The 18125-nt window shown below is 44.4% G+C and overlaps 1 protein-coding gene and 1 pseudogene across 1 annotated transcript in view; one reads left to right on the top strand and one right to left on the bottom strand.

The window, feature by feature from the left end:
* ATP7B (ATPase copper transporting beta) overlaps positions 1-18125 on the bottom strand; it is a 78238-nt gene that overhangs the window by 26230 nt on the left and 33883 nt on the right. Inside the window, exons 2-7 of the mRNA XM_030813435.1 lie at positions 14129-15362; positions 10665-10922; positions 8658-8821; positions 5072-5233; positions 2032-2108; positions 355-529 (exon numbers count right to left, since the gene is read on the bottom strand). Coding sequence (XP_030669295.1) covers positions 355-529; positions 2032-2108; positions 5072-5233; positions 8658-8821; positions 10665-10922; positions 14129-15362 — 2070 coding nt within the window. The remainder of the gene's footprint in view (positions 1-354; positions 530-2031; positions 2109-5071; positions 5234-8657; positions 8822-10664; positions 10923-14128; positions 15363-18125) is intronic.
* LOC100604009 lies at positions 6916-7454 on the top strand (annotated as a pseudogene).

Here is an 18125-nt window from a genome sequence, read left to right on the forward strand (position 1 = left end):
TTCCTACAACGAACGTAAATTAACCTAAACAATATGCAAATTGGAGACACAGAGTTCACCACACCTTGCAGCAAGGAGGCTGCTATTCCAGGGACAGTTCTGATCACTTGCAATCAACTGAAACTGACAGTGAAACCAGGCCCTTAGTAGTCCCCCACACTGGAGGGCCCCCAAGCCCCACCTACTAGTCATAAGAGAGAAAAAAAGCAGCATCTGCCTACATGGGGCAGGAAAGCTGCAATAAAGTGCCATTTAAACCAAGCTAAAGCGCTATGTTTGCGCTTAGTGGGCAGAATATCTGAGGGCCACACACAGCATGGAGGGAAGAGGTCTGCCCATCTTTCTCATACATACCTGGACAAAGGTACACAAGATAAAGAAGATGAGATTTAGAATGGATAGTCCTGGAATGATGTTGTGGTCCAGGACCATGGACTGGTGGGGCTCATTGCTGGGTATCAGCATATAGATCATTAAGGCCATGACAGGGATGCCAAACACCAGGCTGCACAGGAAAGACTTCTTCCACCTGGAAAGCAAATGCAGCAACACAGATATATCAGATACTGCTTGTCACCTAGATTACAAGCCACTCCCCTCCTGAGGACACAGTTTAAGACCTGCCTTTGTCACATCTGGGACAGACCACCAAGGGTTAAAATGAACGTAAAAACTCTCTCTCTCTGACACTGGCCATCTGAGGGAGCATCTAGAGGTCTAAACATCACTACAAGGAGGTTCCAGAGATGTTGAGGCCCAGCCCCTGCCTTCACATACTGTGGTTACCTCCAATTTACAAGTGAGGCCCCAAAGCTGAGAATCTAGCCCCAAAGGGGCCTACCATCCTCAGCCTATGGTTGCCTATAGCTCTCTTTTCAAAATGCAATCTTATACAGACCCCCAAAGAAAAAAATAGATAAAAGCAGTATTTTATTAGTATAAACTTATACATTCAATCTTTAAACAATTATTTAAAATAAAGTCCATGAGAACAGTGATCACTGGCTGTCTCAATGAACACCATAGTTTGGAATCGGGGGTCATGGCCGACAGCTGTGGTCTCATGTTAGCTGCAGCATCCATGAAATTCCGACCGAGTGGTTGTGGAACCTCAAATGCACCTAAAACATGATATGAAAACCACTGGCCTGTGAGGCTGAAGTCTTAGGCTGTTGGACTGCTACCCAAGAACCAGACTCCCAACTGGCTGTCCAGATGCCTCTCCTGTAAGCTCCTCCTGTGCCCCAGGCATGCCTACTGAACCAAGCCACAGCAGTCCCCGAGGATACCCGCCACCAATTCCACCAGCCAAGCAAACTTCCATTCATTCGTTGAGGCTCAGATCTTATGTCCCCTGCTTGGAGTTTTCCTAGACCTTCCAGAATCTGGCGGAGCCACTGATTTCACTGCTCACTCACTCTTTCTCAGCCAGACTATGGGCCCCTCCAAGACAGGGAAGGTATTTATCCCCAGCACCTAGCACATTGCCCTGCACACAACAGCAGCCTTTATGGTGCTGAATGAGTAAGTGGCCATCTGAAACAATGAATGATCTCAGGTCTCCCGCTCCTGGGCCATTTTCTTTCCACTCAGCCATTATGCCTGTCCTCAAATTCTAGTTCTAGAACCCATGCAAATAAAGTCTGAAAACATTGTCAAAGGAAAAAAATCTACACTCTCTCCCTCCCTCCCAACTTAAGTGCTGTCCAATCTGTTAGCCAAAGGTGGCTAAATTGAAATTCCTTAAAAATTAAAAATTCATTTCCACAGTCACACTAGCTGCATTTGAAGTGCTCACTAGCTACATGTGACTAGCGGCTATCACACTGGGCAGTGCAGATACAGAACACTGCCATCATTCCAGAACTTCTTTTGGACAGCACTGTTTTAGAGGGTTCACATTACAAGGGTAAAGGCAGCTAATCCAGGAGGAAGGCACCATGGGAAGACAGGACCAGCAGGCAGAGTTGGGCCCAGGTAGAGGGAGGGACTTAGATGAGAGCTACAGTTTATCTTTTGTGTTCTACCTACTGCTTTATTTCCATCTTGTGGTCCAAGTGATGAGCGTTGGGGTTTCTCTGGGCCAGGGAAGCATGAAAGCCAATTTCCTTGTCATTAAAAAGAGAGGGGTGGGGAAAAAGGAGGAAGGTACTTGGTTAAAACATGCATTGGTAGAGAGCACTTTTCAGCTTTGGAAATTAGAAAGTGAATCTAAAAGTGCCTCAGAAGACTTTGTGGGTTTTCTGCTCACAACTTCTTTACCCAATAGCCCTACAAACCCTGTGCAGAAGTTCAGCACTTCTGGGAAGACAGCTTCCCCAGACCCCAAAGCTGAGCAGTGCTGACTTATAATTTATACTCAGTATTTTTGAGTGAAGGAATCCCAAATACCTAATGGTCCGAAACCTTCATTCCATGTATGAGGAAACAGAAGGTCGGAGAGGATAAATACCTTGCCCAAAGCCCCAGCCTTCTCAGAAGAGCTAGACCCAGAGCTCCAGCCTCCAGCTTCCAGCCCAGGCTTCTTGCCACTGCGGCAGAACTCAGCTCCTTCAGCATCTGGAAGCACAGCTTCCGCTGTGCCCCAACAGAGTCGACACCACAATCTTGTGCTTTGCTCACAGTTTAACTCAAGCGCTTTGTCACCATGTTCATCTGACCACTATATCTCTGATACTCTTTATGAATATACACAGGAAAAACTGCCAGGAATGCTCTTGTCTGGTAGCACAATTAAGAGAAGGGCCCCAGAACTCTGGTGCTGGGACTTTTACACAAAAATTAAAAGTTGGGGTGGGAGGAAGAGCAGCTGAGACTGTCTAAAGACAAATCCTTTTACAACTAATACCAGCCTAATTATATTAGCAAAAAATGGCCCAGAGATGCAAGAATAGAGGATAGACATCAGCAATATTTCCCAAAAAAGGTCAGCATGGATGCCACACCACACTTAGCAGGCTGGGTAGGGTAGAAGCAAGTGAGATATCAGAAATCAAAAAGGGTTGGCCGGGCGCAGTGGCTCACATCTGTAATCCCAGCACTTTGGGAGGCCAAGGCAGGTGGATCACCTGAGGTCAGGAGTTAGAGACCAGCCTGACAAACATGGTGAAATCCCATCTCTACTAAAAATACAAAAATTAGCCAGGTGTGGTGGTGCATACCTGTAATCCCAGCTACTCGGGAGGCTGAGGCAGGAGAATTGCTTGAACCCGGGAGGCAGAGCTTGCAGTGAGCTGAGACCATGCCACTGCACTCCAGCCTGGGCAACAAGAGCAAAACTCCATCTCAAAAAAAAAAAGAAAGAGAAAGAGAAATCAGAAATGGTGACTAAGCCATGTTCAAAGGCACCACGTGGGACTCTCCTTGATGCTGACTGCATCAGTCTGATGTCTGAGCCTCATCAATGCCATATCACTACTGTTCTTTAAGATTTGTGGTGTACTAGACTCACAAAGGCCACTGAGCTCAGAAGCACAAGACCTGGGTTTGAGCACCAGTTCTGCTGTCCATGAGCTGGGTATTGTGAGTAAACTTACTTAACCTCTCTGAGCATCTTTCCTCAGCTGATAAAAAAGCTATGCTGTCTGCCTCCAAGGGTGGGGCCCTGGACCATCAGCAGCATGATCATTTCCATGTCAAAAAGCTCTCCCGGGGCTAGGCACGGTGGCTCACACCTGTAATACCACCATTTTGGGAGGCCAAGGCAGATGGATCACCTGACGTCAGGAGTTCTAGACCAGCCTGGAAAACATGATGAAACCCCATCTCTACTAAAAATACAAAAATTAGCCAGGCATGGTGGCAGATGCCTGTAATCCCAGCTACTCGGGGAACCGAACCGAGGCAGGAGAATCGCTTGAACCCGGGAGGCAGAGGTTGCAGTGAGCCGAGATTGTGCCATCACACTCCAGCCTGGGGGACAAGAGCGAGACCATGTCTCAAAAACAAACAAACAAACAAAAACTCTCCAAGGCCGGGCGCAGTGGCTCACGCCTGTAATCCTGGCACTTTGGGAAGCTGAGGCAGGTGGATCACCTGAGGTCAGGAGTTTGAGACCAGCCTGGCCAACATGGTGAAACGCCATCTCTAGTAAAAATACAAAAATTAGCCAGGCATGGCGGTGCATGCCTGTAGTCCCAGCTACTTGGGAGGATGAGGTAGGAGAATCTCTTCAACCTGGGAGGCGGAGGTTGCAGTGAGCCAAAATCATGCCACTGCACTCCAGCCTGGGAAACAGAGTGAGACTCTGTCAAAAAAAGAAAAAAAAAAAAGCTCTCCCAGGCCACATAACAGACAGCATCTCTCTTTAAACACACACACACACACACACACACACACACACACACACACACACACACAGAAAATTCAGAATACTACATTAAGCCTGCTATAAGAGGCTTCATTTCATAAGCAATTTTATAACATGTAGTTCCCACTAAACTTAATTTATCCTTACTAGCTGTTACAAGTTAATCTTGTTCAGTTTTGACTGCCTTAACCCATTCAGATCACCACTGATGCTCATTCTCTTATAGTCTAGTATTGTATAAAATGTAAAAAGGAAATGGCATGTCTGTGGACAAACTGGGAAGGGAGTAAGGGGCAGGGCATGCATGAAAATTCTCACTGAATTTTCCAAGCTCTCCATAACAAGAATGGCCTGGCACAGTGGCAAAATGTGGTATCATTTTTTCCAAGGCCAACATTCCTTTGCTCTACAGATACTTGGTTTAGGCAAAGATCACATTTAAAAATTACAATTAGGCACTTTAACCCTATGTATAGGGTATCTTGACAATATTGATGTTTCTTAGGGAATATCTAAAATTAAAACAATAATAATGTGTTTTCCTCATCTTTCTCTTACCCATTCACTGATATCCTCCCTCAGATTATTTACTATTTACTTACCTTCAGTTTATTTTAAAATGACTGATCTTATTTCCATGGGAGAAGTTGAAGAATTTTGGTTATTTTCATTTTTTCTTAGCTATATTTTCTCATTTTTCTTCACTGATTATATATTACTGTTTTTAAAAAGGTGAGTACAATTTTTTAATGAATGACTTACCTCAATAATTTTGATAATATCCCGTGGACCGATAATTTCCGGGTCAAACTTAACAAGGGCTTTGCTGGTGGCAAGGGCAACGGAGGCATAAGTGATGCCATTTGTCCTCGTGAGTTTGGACTCTATGTTGTGGACACAGGACGCGCAGGTCATCCCTGTGATCTGCAACACAGGATGGCAAGAATCCCACAGACCCAGGATCAAGGCGAGCCTGTGAAAGGCAGTCCGGGGAGTCTGGGTAACAGGCAGCCACGAGTCTTTCCCTCCTCAGCACTGCTCTCAAGACCCTGGACTCCACCTCCAAACCCCGCGTGTGAGATCCTCAACGTTCCTCCAGCAGCTGCAGGGACTAAACAGTGGCTCTTCCCCAAAACAGGTACAAGAGACAGCCAATCATGAAGCAGATGGCAACAGACCAAGGCTTGACTTCCGGCTCAGATATGGATGGGCTTTCATAAGCCCCTCTCCACTGTCTGTTACCTCACTGGCAAAGCCGGGATACTAATGCCTGTATGGGGATGTGCACCTCTGTGAAACTCGCTGCACTCCTGAAATACTCTCCGTAATCCTGACTGTTGCTGGCATGCGGTCTGCAGCTGCTGCTAGCATCCTCCCTATTTTAGTGCTCTGCTGGCTCCAAGGGTGATGATGTTAATACCTCTACTAACAGGAGAAAAGTGGCTGATGCAGGAGATGTAATCAAAGGTGGTCCTAAGGTACAAACAGGGTGTTGACAAGTGAAGGGAAGGACACTACCAGAAGGAGAGCTCGAAAAAGACGAAAGGCAGGATAGCATGAGGTATTCAGGCAAACATCAAAAGCCAGGCTTCTCTGAACACAGGATGCCCGAGGGAAAGGAGGGAAGGCTGCAGGGTTAGGTGGGTCCACAGCCTGAAGGCTCTCGAGAAGCCAACTAAAGTGTTGCTAAGCTAGCACCTGATGCAAAGTCACTGAGGGGTAACGAGCAGTGGAATGACGTGACTGGAGCTGCATGCTGAAATTTGCATCAGTGATCCCAGAATAAATACAAAAAGAGCCAAGGGTCCCATCTGGAATTAGGGAGGAAGAAGAAGGGAGCTCATCTGTAATCAGAATGCATTCAACCTGGCCCAAGACCCAAGGAAAAATGGGAATGCAAGGACCAACAGGCAAACTTAGGAGCTCATCTGTTGGCAGGTGACTGCCAACAGAATTTTAAAAATCAAGTCTCCAAATATTTCAATGGTACTTCTCTGCTCTCCTTTTGTTTTTATAACAACAATAATAGGTAGCATTTATTGTGCACTTGCAACATGGCTGGTGCTTTCCTAGACATTGCGCTGCTCACACCAAACCTAAGAGGTAAGTCTCAAAACCGCAGTACTGAGAGGTTTAGGAACTTGTCCAAAGTTGCGCAACTAGTGACGGGTAGAGCTGAAGCACGTCCCCAGATGGGCTGGCTCCAGAATCTGCTCCGAGCCACTGTCATTTGCAGCATGAGGCGAGTCTTCTCAGACCAGGTTCAGAAGTATCCCTGCAGTGACAGAGCCAAAACTCAAACCTGGTTTTTAAAGCCGATACCGCTTGTGCCGTACCATGCTGTGCGTCCTGACATGGGAAAGGGAAGTCTTAAGTGTGACGTGCTATTCCTGGGATATGTATTAGGCAAATATGAAGCTAGACAATTCACTCTTCTGAGTATCAGTGGTCAGCATTTCCTAGAAGACTAGTTAAATACAGAAATTCACATAAAATCTGAATATGTGATGACAATGTAACTATTGATACAGCATGGTTTTTTTTAAAAAAGAACACTACAGACACAGCATGCTGCCACACCGACATAGACCCCGCTCTGCACGCCAGCCCCACCCACCAACCATGGCCACAGTTCAGCAGCTGGAAGGAAGATGGCACCTGGTGGACAGCAAAGGCTTTGATGAATACATGAAGGTGCTAGGAGTGGGAATAGCTTTGCGAAAAATGGGCGCAATGGCCAAGTCAGATTGTATCATCACTTGTGATGGCAAAAACCTCACCATAAAAACCGAGAGCACTTTGAAAACAACACAGTTTTCTTGTACCCTGGGAGAGAAGTCTGAAGAAACCACAGCTGATGGCAGAAAAACTCAGACTGTCTGCAACTTTACAGATGGTGCATTGGTTCAGCATCAGGAGTGGGATGGGAAGGAAAGCACAGTAACAAGAAAATTGAAAGATAGGAAATCAGTGGTGGAGTGTGTCATGAACAATGTCACCTGTACTCGGATCTATGAAAAAGTAGAATAAAAATTCCATCATCACTTTGGACAGGAGTTAACTAAGAGAATGACCAAGCTCAGTTCAATGAGCAAATCTCTATACTGTTTCTTTTTTTTTTATTACTATGTTCAATTATCTTTATCACAAACATTTTACATGAAGCTATTTCAAAGTGTGTTGGATTAATTAGGATCATCCCTTTGGTTAATAAATAAATGTGTTTCTGCTAAAAGAAAAAATAAAAATTAAAAATATAAAAGAACACTACAATAAAAAAATTGTTTAAAAGAAATGTACACCTTTTCCAATAATCCTCTTGCTTTAGATTTTCCACAGAGAAGTCTGAGCAGGCAGAGATGTCCACATGTAGATCTAGAGGTTTGCAGCAGAGACCCTGCCCCTCTTGTTGGGCACCTCTTGTGGGGCTGACCGAAGCTGTGACCCAGCAAGTATTAGCTATGCCCTCCAGACACAGGGAGGCCCTACCAGAGCAAAGGGTTTGCTCCACAAAGAACACGGCTTATCAGGAGCTCACGGCCCTCTGTGTCCTTAATGGTTTCCCCTCAAACATCCAGTTACCACTAATGGCATTGACAAAACACACAAAGGAAGTAGAAACCCTCTGACCTGGGTGAAGCAGCATCGTTCAATTCTCTGTGAGTTCTTCTAAGTCTCCCTTTGCTTACACAAAAAGAGCTGTACAAAAAGTACAGAAGTGCTTTCAAACATAGCATGTTCTAGGCACCAGGCACATCCATTGTTTTCAATAATGTGCTGGCATGTAGAAAGATGGGAAACAATACCTCCCCACCCAAAACACTGGCAACAATCACCATCTGAAGCATTCCCCTCAGACTGAGTGCTGTGGAGTACTTTGGCCCTCTAGACACCCATGCACCTATCACACGTCCTTTTCTCTTAGAATGGCACTTGCTACCACACGGACTTCCCTCTTCTGCCTTGAGATAGTTGCACGCATGCTAGCTTCTTTTTAGCCTTGAAGAACTGTGTTCATGTTCAACTCCCCCTAACCACCCAGCTCAGGGCAGTCCACAGTCTTTAATTCCTCTTTCTTCTATACTTCTGCAGCTCACCATCTCTTCCTCCTAACACCCCGAATATTCTCAGTGGGATTCTCCCCATGACTGTTTAACATAACTGACCTTTCTTAAAATGAACAAGTCATTGTTGTCGGCTTCAAAGGAAAGTGAAACAAACAAAATACCCAACAACAACAAACCAGACACGTCCAAGAAGGGGAAATTTACTAATCACAAAGATGGATGCTGTCCAAAATGCAAACTATCAGAAGCCTGTAATCCCATAACGCACCCACCGTACTTACTGTCAGCTCAATGTTGCCATCGGAGCCTGTGTAGTCCTCCATGACTGCTGCCTCAAAGCCCAGGTCCTGGATGAACTGAGCTATCTCAAGCGGCTGGATGACTTCTGGGTCATACTTGACCTCTGCCTTTCCTGCCATCAAGGCAACCAACACGGAGAGAACACCTGGAACCATCAGGTCATGGCTTAACACTCTGGGTGGGGAGGGCCTCTAGGGTGACATGGTCAACATAACTGAACAAAGAAACACATCTTCCCAGAATCCTCTAGAACAGAGGTTTTCAAACACAGCTGCACATGAGGCTTGCTTGGAGAGCCTTCGACAATCACAGTGTCTGGTCTCTAACCCAGACCAACCAAATCAGAGTCTCTCAGGGTAAGTGGCAGGCATCTTTTTTTCTTTCTTTTTTTTTTTTTTTGAGATGGAGTCTCACTCTGTCGCCCAGGCTGGAGTGCAGTAGCACGATCTCGGCTCACTGCAACCTCCGCCTCCAGGGTTCAAGCAATTCTCCTGCCTCAGCCTCCTGAGTAGCTGGGATTATAGGCACGTGCCACCATGCCCGGCTAATTTTTGTATTTTTAGTAGAGATGGGGTTTCACCATGTTGGTCAGGCTGGTCTCGAACTCCTGACCTTGTGATCCGCCCATCTCGGCCTCCTAAGGCATCTTTTTTAAAAAAAAAAAAAAGCTCCCCAGGTGATCCTAATGTACAGGGAAGTTTGACAAGCACTATTCTAGAAGAACAATGCTTCTCAAACTTTAATGGACATATGAATCACCCAAGGACCTTGTTAAAATAGAGCTTCTGACTAGTCGGTTTGAGAGTCTGCAGGTCCATCCAGCTCCCAGGTGATGCTCATGCTGCCAGCCCATGGACACATTCTCACTCAGGCTTTAGAAGATACCAATGAAGCAAGGAATGTGGTCTGCAGTTATTGACTGCTGTTACAGAAAAGATATCCTTCTTTTTTTCTCCAGACACTTTCATACAAGGAAAAAATAAAGAATTTTCAAAAGTGGTTTTCCTTACTCTTTTATAGTTTCTAATGACTTTCAGGTATGAAAAAGAAATCCCACAATCTTGCTAACACTATTGTGTTAGTTTAACATGGGAAAAAAGCCTCATTCAAATAAATGAAAGGAATGAAGTGCTTCAGAAAGGATGCCACATGGGATAAAAATGAGGATTCAAGTCAGGAACAGAAACACAGGCTATAGGAGATTATAGGCTAATTTTATGAGCAGTCAGACCATGGATAACAAAGGATCTCCTATTAACACCTCCATCTGCTAACAGTCACTCTAGAGCTGCAGGAAGCTGTAATGCATAGGGAACAAGAGGCTGGAAAAACGTGTCATCTGAATTCAGGGCTGATTCTGAGGGCCAGGGAGTTCAAGTAAAAAGACACGTCACTGGGGTAAGAAAAGAGAAAGTGATTTTGGTGGCAAGGTAGAGTCATGGTTAAGAGATTTTTCCAAACAACTAAATGGGACAGAATTTTGTTGTACTTTCAGGTTTAAAAGTATTGGAAATGCATTCTGGAGGACAAAACTTTGACACTTCCACACATTTCTGTCCGTTGTTCCTGCAAACACTCTCTGGTTTACAGGAACAACAAGAAAGAATATTTGAAATTGGAACTTCTATACAAAATGCAGGTTATTTATTCATTTTATCGTAAGGGGTTGATGGGATGGGAGGGAACAAAACATGGAATAATACCAGCACAACCTAATTGAGAAGTCTATCCATAGAAGGTACTATGACCTTTAAACTGGATTTTCAATGGCTAACTTACTCAGAGATATATTTTATCTCAAACTAAATACTTCTTAAAGAACAGAATGCCAGTTATACAAAGACATTAGACAAACATTTATGCTATATAATGAACTTGCTACCTGGTTATCAGGGCTACTGATAAACACAGTTGCTGGGTATTCTGAAGGGAGAATACGAGGTCTATATGCAGCATTCCTAAGTTCAACATGGGCGTTCATCTCTTACCTGCTTCTTTCTGCAGATTCCTTTCTATGTTAGACACACAGGACGCACAGGTCATGCCTTTGATCTGTAAGAAACACTTCTGCGGTGCCACTGCTCTGGTTGATTGTGGGGACTTTGCCAAGATGTCCGGGGCATGGTTTGCAGAGAGCCTCCCAGCGTGGGGAGCCACTTCCTGCACAGATGTAGGTGTACCACCTGTAGTTTGCACCATGGAATTCCCAGCACTGTGGTTTCCAAGAGGGTTAGTAGAACAGCTTTCTAGGATAAAATGTCAGAAAATATTCAAATTAGAAGAAGAAATAATATGTTTTTCAGAACAAGAGGTTTCAGGGCTCTTGGTGAGGGTTCATGGTCCCGGCTCCCACCAAGCAGCCTCAGCCCCTTGGCTCCAGTAACTACCTTGTCCCTCAGCCATCCTGGAGGAGGGAGCTCCCTGCTGTTAATCTCTGGGGTTCTTCCCATTGCCTATTTGGATTTCTAGCTCTCTAATACCTTTGTAAATAGTTCTCTATATTAAACCCCTCCACTGAGCTACCCCGTAACTTCACCTTATCTTTCATTTCCTTCAGGATTACCTACTGCATGCGGGGTGCTATTGAGTCCAAGGAGAAACAAATCACGCTGGCTGCAAGGCTGTCCTCAAGGAGCTCCTAATCAATCGAGAAGGGCTCTTCAAATACAAACTAGCACACTAATGGTTTATTCTAAATTAAAGTTGCCAGGTAAAATACAGGACATCCAGTTCAATTTGATTCTCAGACAAACAACAAATAATTTTTACTATATATATGTCATGAATATTGAGCTAGACATGTTTATACTAAAAAACCATTCAGTTTATGAAAAATTAAAATTTAAGTAGATGTCCTATATTTTTATTTGCTAAGTCTGATACCCTAAATACCTCTTGCGCAAAATATAATTCTCATAATCCTGCCCAATTTAAAAAAATCACTATTCTTTTCTTTCTAGGTTTATTTAATCAAATCCAATCATTCTATAATATGTAGTTCAATGCTAATTTCTTTTTACCACTAATAACCTGATTGCACGGTTGAAAGACTTTAAACATCACACAAAAACAGGCAGATGTTTACCCTATACTATATTTCTTACCTTTTGCTTACAGGATTTACTGTTCTATTGTGTTTTCCTTATTGATTTTTGTTTTAAAGAAACTCCTTCCTGAAACTTGATATAAAAGACAAAGCACAAAATGGGGCCAGGCCACTCCACATGAATGCCCACTCCCTTTAGCAGTAGGTGTGTGCTGTGGGCACAGAGGGGAGGCAGGAAAGACTCACAGCTGAGTGAACTTTTCAAGGACACAAACTTTATCTCAGTGACCACAGGAAATGATGTGGGAAACCAAAGTCCAGCCACCCCTGAGCACTGAGCTGCCGGTGGGCTTGCCTGTGCCACCGAAAGCAGCTCTTCCTAGTGTTGGGCCCGCTGCTCCCTACAGTATCGAGCTCCAGCCAAAAGGCTGAGGAAGCCAGCCAGGTCCTGGTCCAGTCCACAGAGACACGCACGTGCAGGGCCCATGTCTGGGACCTAAACAGTTACAACACGCCACCCACACGGCTGCCCCTCACAACATGTGCCCCTTCCCTCCTTATCTTCAGCATTTCTCTCCACCATCTCCAGTCACCTATCACCCTCTTTATCCCTAATCTAAGCTACTAGTGTTCTCCACCCTTACCACCAGCCAGGCTGGGCTCCCACCTTCCCAGGGTCCTGAAGCAGCTGCCAAGGCCTTCAATGGCCTCCCCTAGTTAACCCGGGAAGACACGATTCAGACCTTGGCCTCTGCAGCTCGCATTATGTCCAGAGTGACTAGGAGACCCCTCCTCCTCCCTCTACTTCTTTCCCATCTCACAATCACTCTTTCTAGGTCTCTGTCACCTTCCCACACTCAATTTTGCATTTCTGGCCCCACACTCTCCCTCAAAATTCAAGGCCCTTCTATCCCACTGTCCTCCAGCATCTCAGCTAGGGGCTCATCCCTGTTACCCCTTTCCTCCATGGACCTCCCAATCACACACCCCTCTTGGTGACCCCAAGCTTGGTGGAGCTGCCCTCCTGAATGTCTTTCAAACCCACCTCTTTCTCACCCGGCCTCCTATGTGGTCTCATTGCCTCCATGGACACTGTACTGTGACACCACACCGATCTTCTAAAATATAATCTGACTTCGTGCTTCCTCTGATTAAAACCCATGATGGTGGCTGAGCATAGTGGCTCACGTCTGCAATCCCAGCACTCTGGGAGGCTGAGGCGGGAGGACTGTTAGAGGCCAGGAGTTCAAGACCAGCCTGGGGAACACAGCAACACCCCATCTCTACAAAAAAATAAAAATTAAAAAATGAGCCAGGTGTGGTGGTGCACACCTGTAGTCCCAGCTACTCAGGAGGCTGAGGTGCGAGGATTGCTTGAGCCCAACGGTTCAAGGCTGCAGTGACCTATGATCATGTCACTATCCTCCATCCTGGACAACAGAGCAAGACCGTGTCTCTAAAAAAATTTTTAAATTTTTTAAATTAAAAAATATAAAAGCCTGGTGGCTCCCTCACCTTTACCTCTTCTCTTATATTCATCAAACGGGGAGAGAAAAATCACTGATAAATCCTTTCCTTAACTCTCATTTTTACCAGCATGGTCTCTAGGAGATGAGACTAAGGTTCTGTTGTTTAGCAATAAAATCTTTTGAGAAGGTGATAATAGTTCTCTTGGTAAGAAAAGGGCCTGGATGGTCCCACAGTGCTCTATTTCAGAATACAGAATCAGAATTCTCTCCAGAAAAGAAGCCCAAATCCAAGGAGTTTAGCATTCAAGTCAGCCATGGTTTGAATGTGTCCCCCAAATTTCATGTTTGGAAACATAATCCCCAATGTGGCAGTGTTAAAAGGTGAGGGCTTTAAGAGGTGACTGGATCATGAGGGTTCTACCTTCATGAATTAACTAATCCACTCATGGATTAATGAGTTATCACGGGCGTGGCATCGAGGCTTTCTAAAAAGAAGAAGAGCCACCTGAGCAACCACGTGAGCATGCTCAGCACCCCGGCCATGTGACGCCCTGTGGCACCAGAGTCCCCACGGGCAGAAGGCTCTCACCAGATGTGGCCCTCAACCTTAGACTTCTCAGTAACTATAAGAAATAAATTCCGTATCTTTATAAATTACCCAAATTCAGCCATTCTGTTATAAGCAACATAAAACAGACTAATACAAAATCCCAACTAATACACAATCCCAAGATTATGAAAAGCAAAATCTAGACACTTGGAGATTGTATTTCCTCTATCTTAACAAATTTAACATGCAAGGACAGTTTGCAGGATTTTGTTCCACTGTTGACATGGGAGGCAGGGAGCAGGGCTCACCTATACCACCATCCAGGAGCTATAAGACACAAAGAGAAAAGGAGACAAGCTCAGGACATGCCTCAAACACACTACGTACCAGAAACGACTGAAGCCTCAAATCCCATGTCTTCTATAGCAGCTCTGAGTTCTTCTGGGCTAATTACAGAGGGATTATAAAGAACTGTTGCAGTCCCTTTGGCCAAAGACACCGATATTTGCTGCACCCCTTCCAGTTGGGAGATCATGCCTTCAATGGAATGGACACAGGATGCACAGGTCATGCCGGCAATGGCAATCAGAGTGGTACTGCATGTGCCCTGGACCTGGTTTCTCGGGGAGGAACCAGGGGAATGAGAATTGGAAGACCTGTGATCTGTCCCACTCCCTTCGGCTCCATCAGGAAGAGAAACTTTAAAGTTCCCAGGTGGAAGTGCCTCGATAGCCCTCTGCAGAGCCACTGGGCTGGTACAAGAAGGGTCATACTGTACTTGGGCAGTTTTATTCTCCAAGGACACTTGAATACTTTGAACCCCTAGGAGCTGGCCAATATTTTCTTCAATATTCAAGACGCAAGACTTACAGTGCATTCCATCTATTCTCAGTTGGAGGGTGACCACATGGCTTCCTTGGTGCCCCAAGGTCTCAGAATTATTAAAATTCTGGTTAGCAGAAGATAAAGGTCTCTTTGGGTTAGTGCTTTGTAACCGCTCAATATCAATTGGTCCCAGGCTTAAGGGAGCCACTTTGTTCTTGATGACAGCTTCAAATCCCATGTCATTTACATGGTCCCTGAGGTCTTCGGGCTGAATGAGATAAGGCTGATAAGTGATGACAGCCTCTTGGTTGCTGAGTGAGACTTTGACTCTCACTACTCCTTGCAGTTTCCGGACCTTGCCTTCAATGGAGCTGACACAGGACTGGCAGGTCATGCCCTCCACCCGGAGCTTGACCACAGCCTCCTGGGCAGGCAAGGACCTTGAGGGCCAGGAGGCTGCCTTTCCTTCTGCAATGCTGGCCTCGAAGCCCATGTCCCCAATTTGATGGCAAACCTGTTGTAGGCTCACAACCGATGGCACATATTTCATAGTGGCACTGCCTTGTTCCAGGGAAACCTTCATGCTGACGATGCCTTTCAAATTGGAAATCCTGTCCTCGATGGACTTCACACATGACTGGCAAGTCATGCCCAAGATCCTGACTGTGCTAGTGGCCACCTGAGAAAAAGGGCCCAGGCCATCCAGACCACCTTCGTAGCCAACATTGTCAAAAGCAAAACTCTTCTTCATTGCTGGTTCCCAGGCATGGGTAGGCAAAGAAAGCTTAGATAAGATCTAAAAAGAAAAGAAATAACATTTTTTATCCTTAAAACCAAATATTTTCTACAACATCCCAGCTTCTCTGGCACTGAGAAAATGGAAAACAATGCCACTGGTGTCAAAACATCCCAAGGGTAGAAGAACATAAAATACACAGAAAGCAAGCTAAAGGCAGCATCCACAAAATGAAAGAGCTCTGACATTCTTCTCTGACAGAAGCTAACTATCTGTCCTCCTTAGTGAAATGTCATTCTCACACAACAGACGTGGAGGATTCTGAGGGAAAGAAGTAAAGCACGACACGGCTTTACATATGGAACGCAGCATGACTGGCCTGCAGCAGAGGCAGAGGGCATAGCGGCTCACAGTGGGAAGGCACAGGTATCCCAAAAGAGGTCCCCACCTCTGGCTGATACCTTCCCACAGAACTTATTCCTTTCAGCTCAAACTTTGGGGGTCCTGCTCAAATACAAACCCCAGAATAGGCAACACCTCACTTCTATATCTCTTTCTAGGGGTGTCTGATTATCTTAGCAGAGGTTAAATGTGCTTAACACCCTTCAGGTACACGGTCCAAATGCAGGCTTCCCAGGCCCATAGGGTCAGAATCCAAAGGTGGGCCACATGCCTGTGAAAAAGCTTTGGAGGTACGCTCCCTGGGCAAGGTTTGATGAGCACCTGTGGCTGAGCCGAGGGGCAGGAGGGGAAACGCTGGAAGAACAGGAAGTTGAGTTTCACAAGGAACTTCATAGTTCTGCCTGTGACTCAGTGTCAACGCCTTCCTGGGTGTTCAGGGGAGCTGTAGTCATTACCTGAAATTTCAGGTACATCACTTAAGTAAAGAACCTGTTTTCTTAACACAACACAGTACAAGTGTTATTCCTGGTTTCTACACAGGATGATGTAGTCTCAGTCATTCTATTAACAAGCAAAATCTTCCTTTCACAGGCTCCCAGCCTACAGCTGTCTTAACTAGATGTACTTTTTACACCAGAACTTCTATGTGCTTCAGAAATTTGGGAACATGCCTTTATACATGATACACCATAAAAAAGCACATTTCTGTCTACTTGTACACAATCCTGCTTGTCTTCAGATGAATCTCCTTTATATGGAATGATCTCCTTTTTCCTGTGCATAAAATGCAGACCTTGCCAACTGGCTTCCGAGCAGCTTAACAACACAAATGTTTAAATAACTTCTAAAATGCAGACTATATAAATGTTGATTTCTATATCCACAAAGGTTTGGGATTAATAATTACATAGAATTTTAAATATTCACTGTAGCATTTCCTAAGAGAAAAAAGGGAATAATTAAGTAATTTGGGGGACAGCAGTTCAAAAGATATTGCTGAATCCAGTAAATACATGAATGTTTAACGATGTTGTTTAAGGATGGTGATACATTCTGAGAAATGAGTCATCATTGTGACTTCATCATTGTGCGACCATCATAGAGTCACTTACACACACCTAGATGATGTAGCCTACTACACACCTGAATCGTATGGGATAGCCTGTTGCTCCTAGGCCACACACCTGTACAGCATGTTACTGTACTGAATACTGTAGGCAATTGTAACACAATGGTAAGTACTTGCGTATCTAAACATATCTGAACGTAGAAAAGGTGCAGTAAAAACACAATATAAAAGATTTAAAAATGGTGCACCTGTATGGGGCACTTATCATGAATGGAGCTTGCAGGACTGAAAGTTGCTCTGGGTGAGTCAGTGAATGAGTGGTGAGTAGATGTGAAGACTTAGGACGCTGCACTACTGTCAATTTTATAAACACTGTAAACTTAGGCTACACTAAATTTATAAAAAATAGTTTTATTTCTTCAACAATAAATTAACATAGCCAGACAGTGGCTCATTGTAATCTCAATGCTTTGGGAGGCCGAGGCAGGAGGACTGCTTGAGCCCAGGAGTTCAAGGTTACAGTGAGCTATGATTGCACCACTGTACTCTAGCCTGGGAGACAAAACAAGACCCTGTCTCTGAAAAAATAATAATAATTTATTAATTAACCTCGGCTTGCTGTAACTTTACTTCATAAACGTTTATTTTATTTTATTTTTTTACTTTCGACTCTTTTGTAATAACACTTAGCTTAAAGCACAAACACACTGGACAGCTGTATCAAATATTTTCTTTATATACTTAGCCTATAAGCTTTTAAAAATTTTTTATTTTTAAACTGTTTAAGCATTTTTGTTAAAAACTAAGACACAAACACATACATTAGCCTCGGCCTACACATGCTCAGGATCATCAATATAACTGTCTTCCATCTCTACGTCTTCTCCCACTGGAAGGTCTTCAGGGGCGGTAACAGGCATGAAGCTGTCATCTCCTATAATAACAATGCCTTCTTCTGGATACCTCCTAGGACCTGCCTGAGGCTACTTTACAGTTAACTTTTTCTTTTTATAAGTAGAAGGAGTACACTCTAAAATAACAATAAAGAGTATAGTAAATACATAAGCCAGTAACAGTCATTTATTATTAAGTATTATGTACTGTACAGAATTGTATGTGCTCTCTTTTTATATTACTGGCAGTACAGTAGGTTGGTTTACACCAGCTCACCAAAAATACATGAGTAATGCATTACTATGACATTACAACAGCTGCAAGATCACTAGGCAATAGGAATTTTTCAGTTTCATTGTAATATCACGGGACCAGTGTCATATGTGCAGTCCATCATTGACTAAAACATCATTATGAGGCACATGACTATATAATAAGGATGACACGGTATAACAATA

This window comes from Nomascus leucogenys, chromosome 5, assembly GCF_006542625.1.
Source record: "Nomascus leucogenys isolate Asia chromosome 5, Asia_NLE_v1, whole genome shotgun sequence".
Taxonomy (NCBI): domain Eukaryota; kingdom Metazoa; phylum Chordata; class Mammalia; order Primates; family Hylobatidae; genus Nomascus; species Nomascus leucogenys.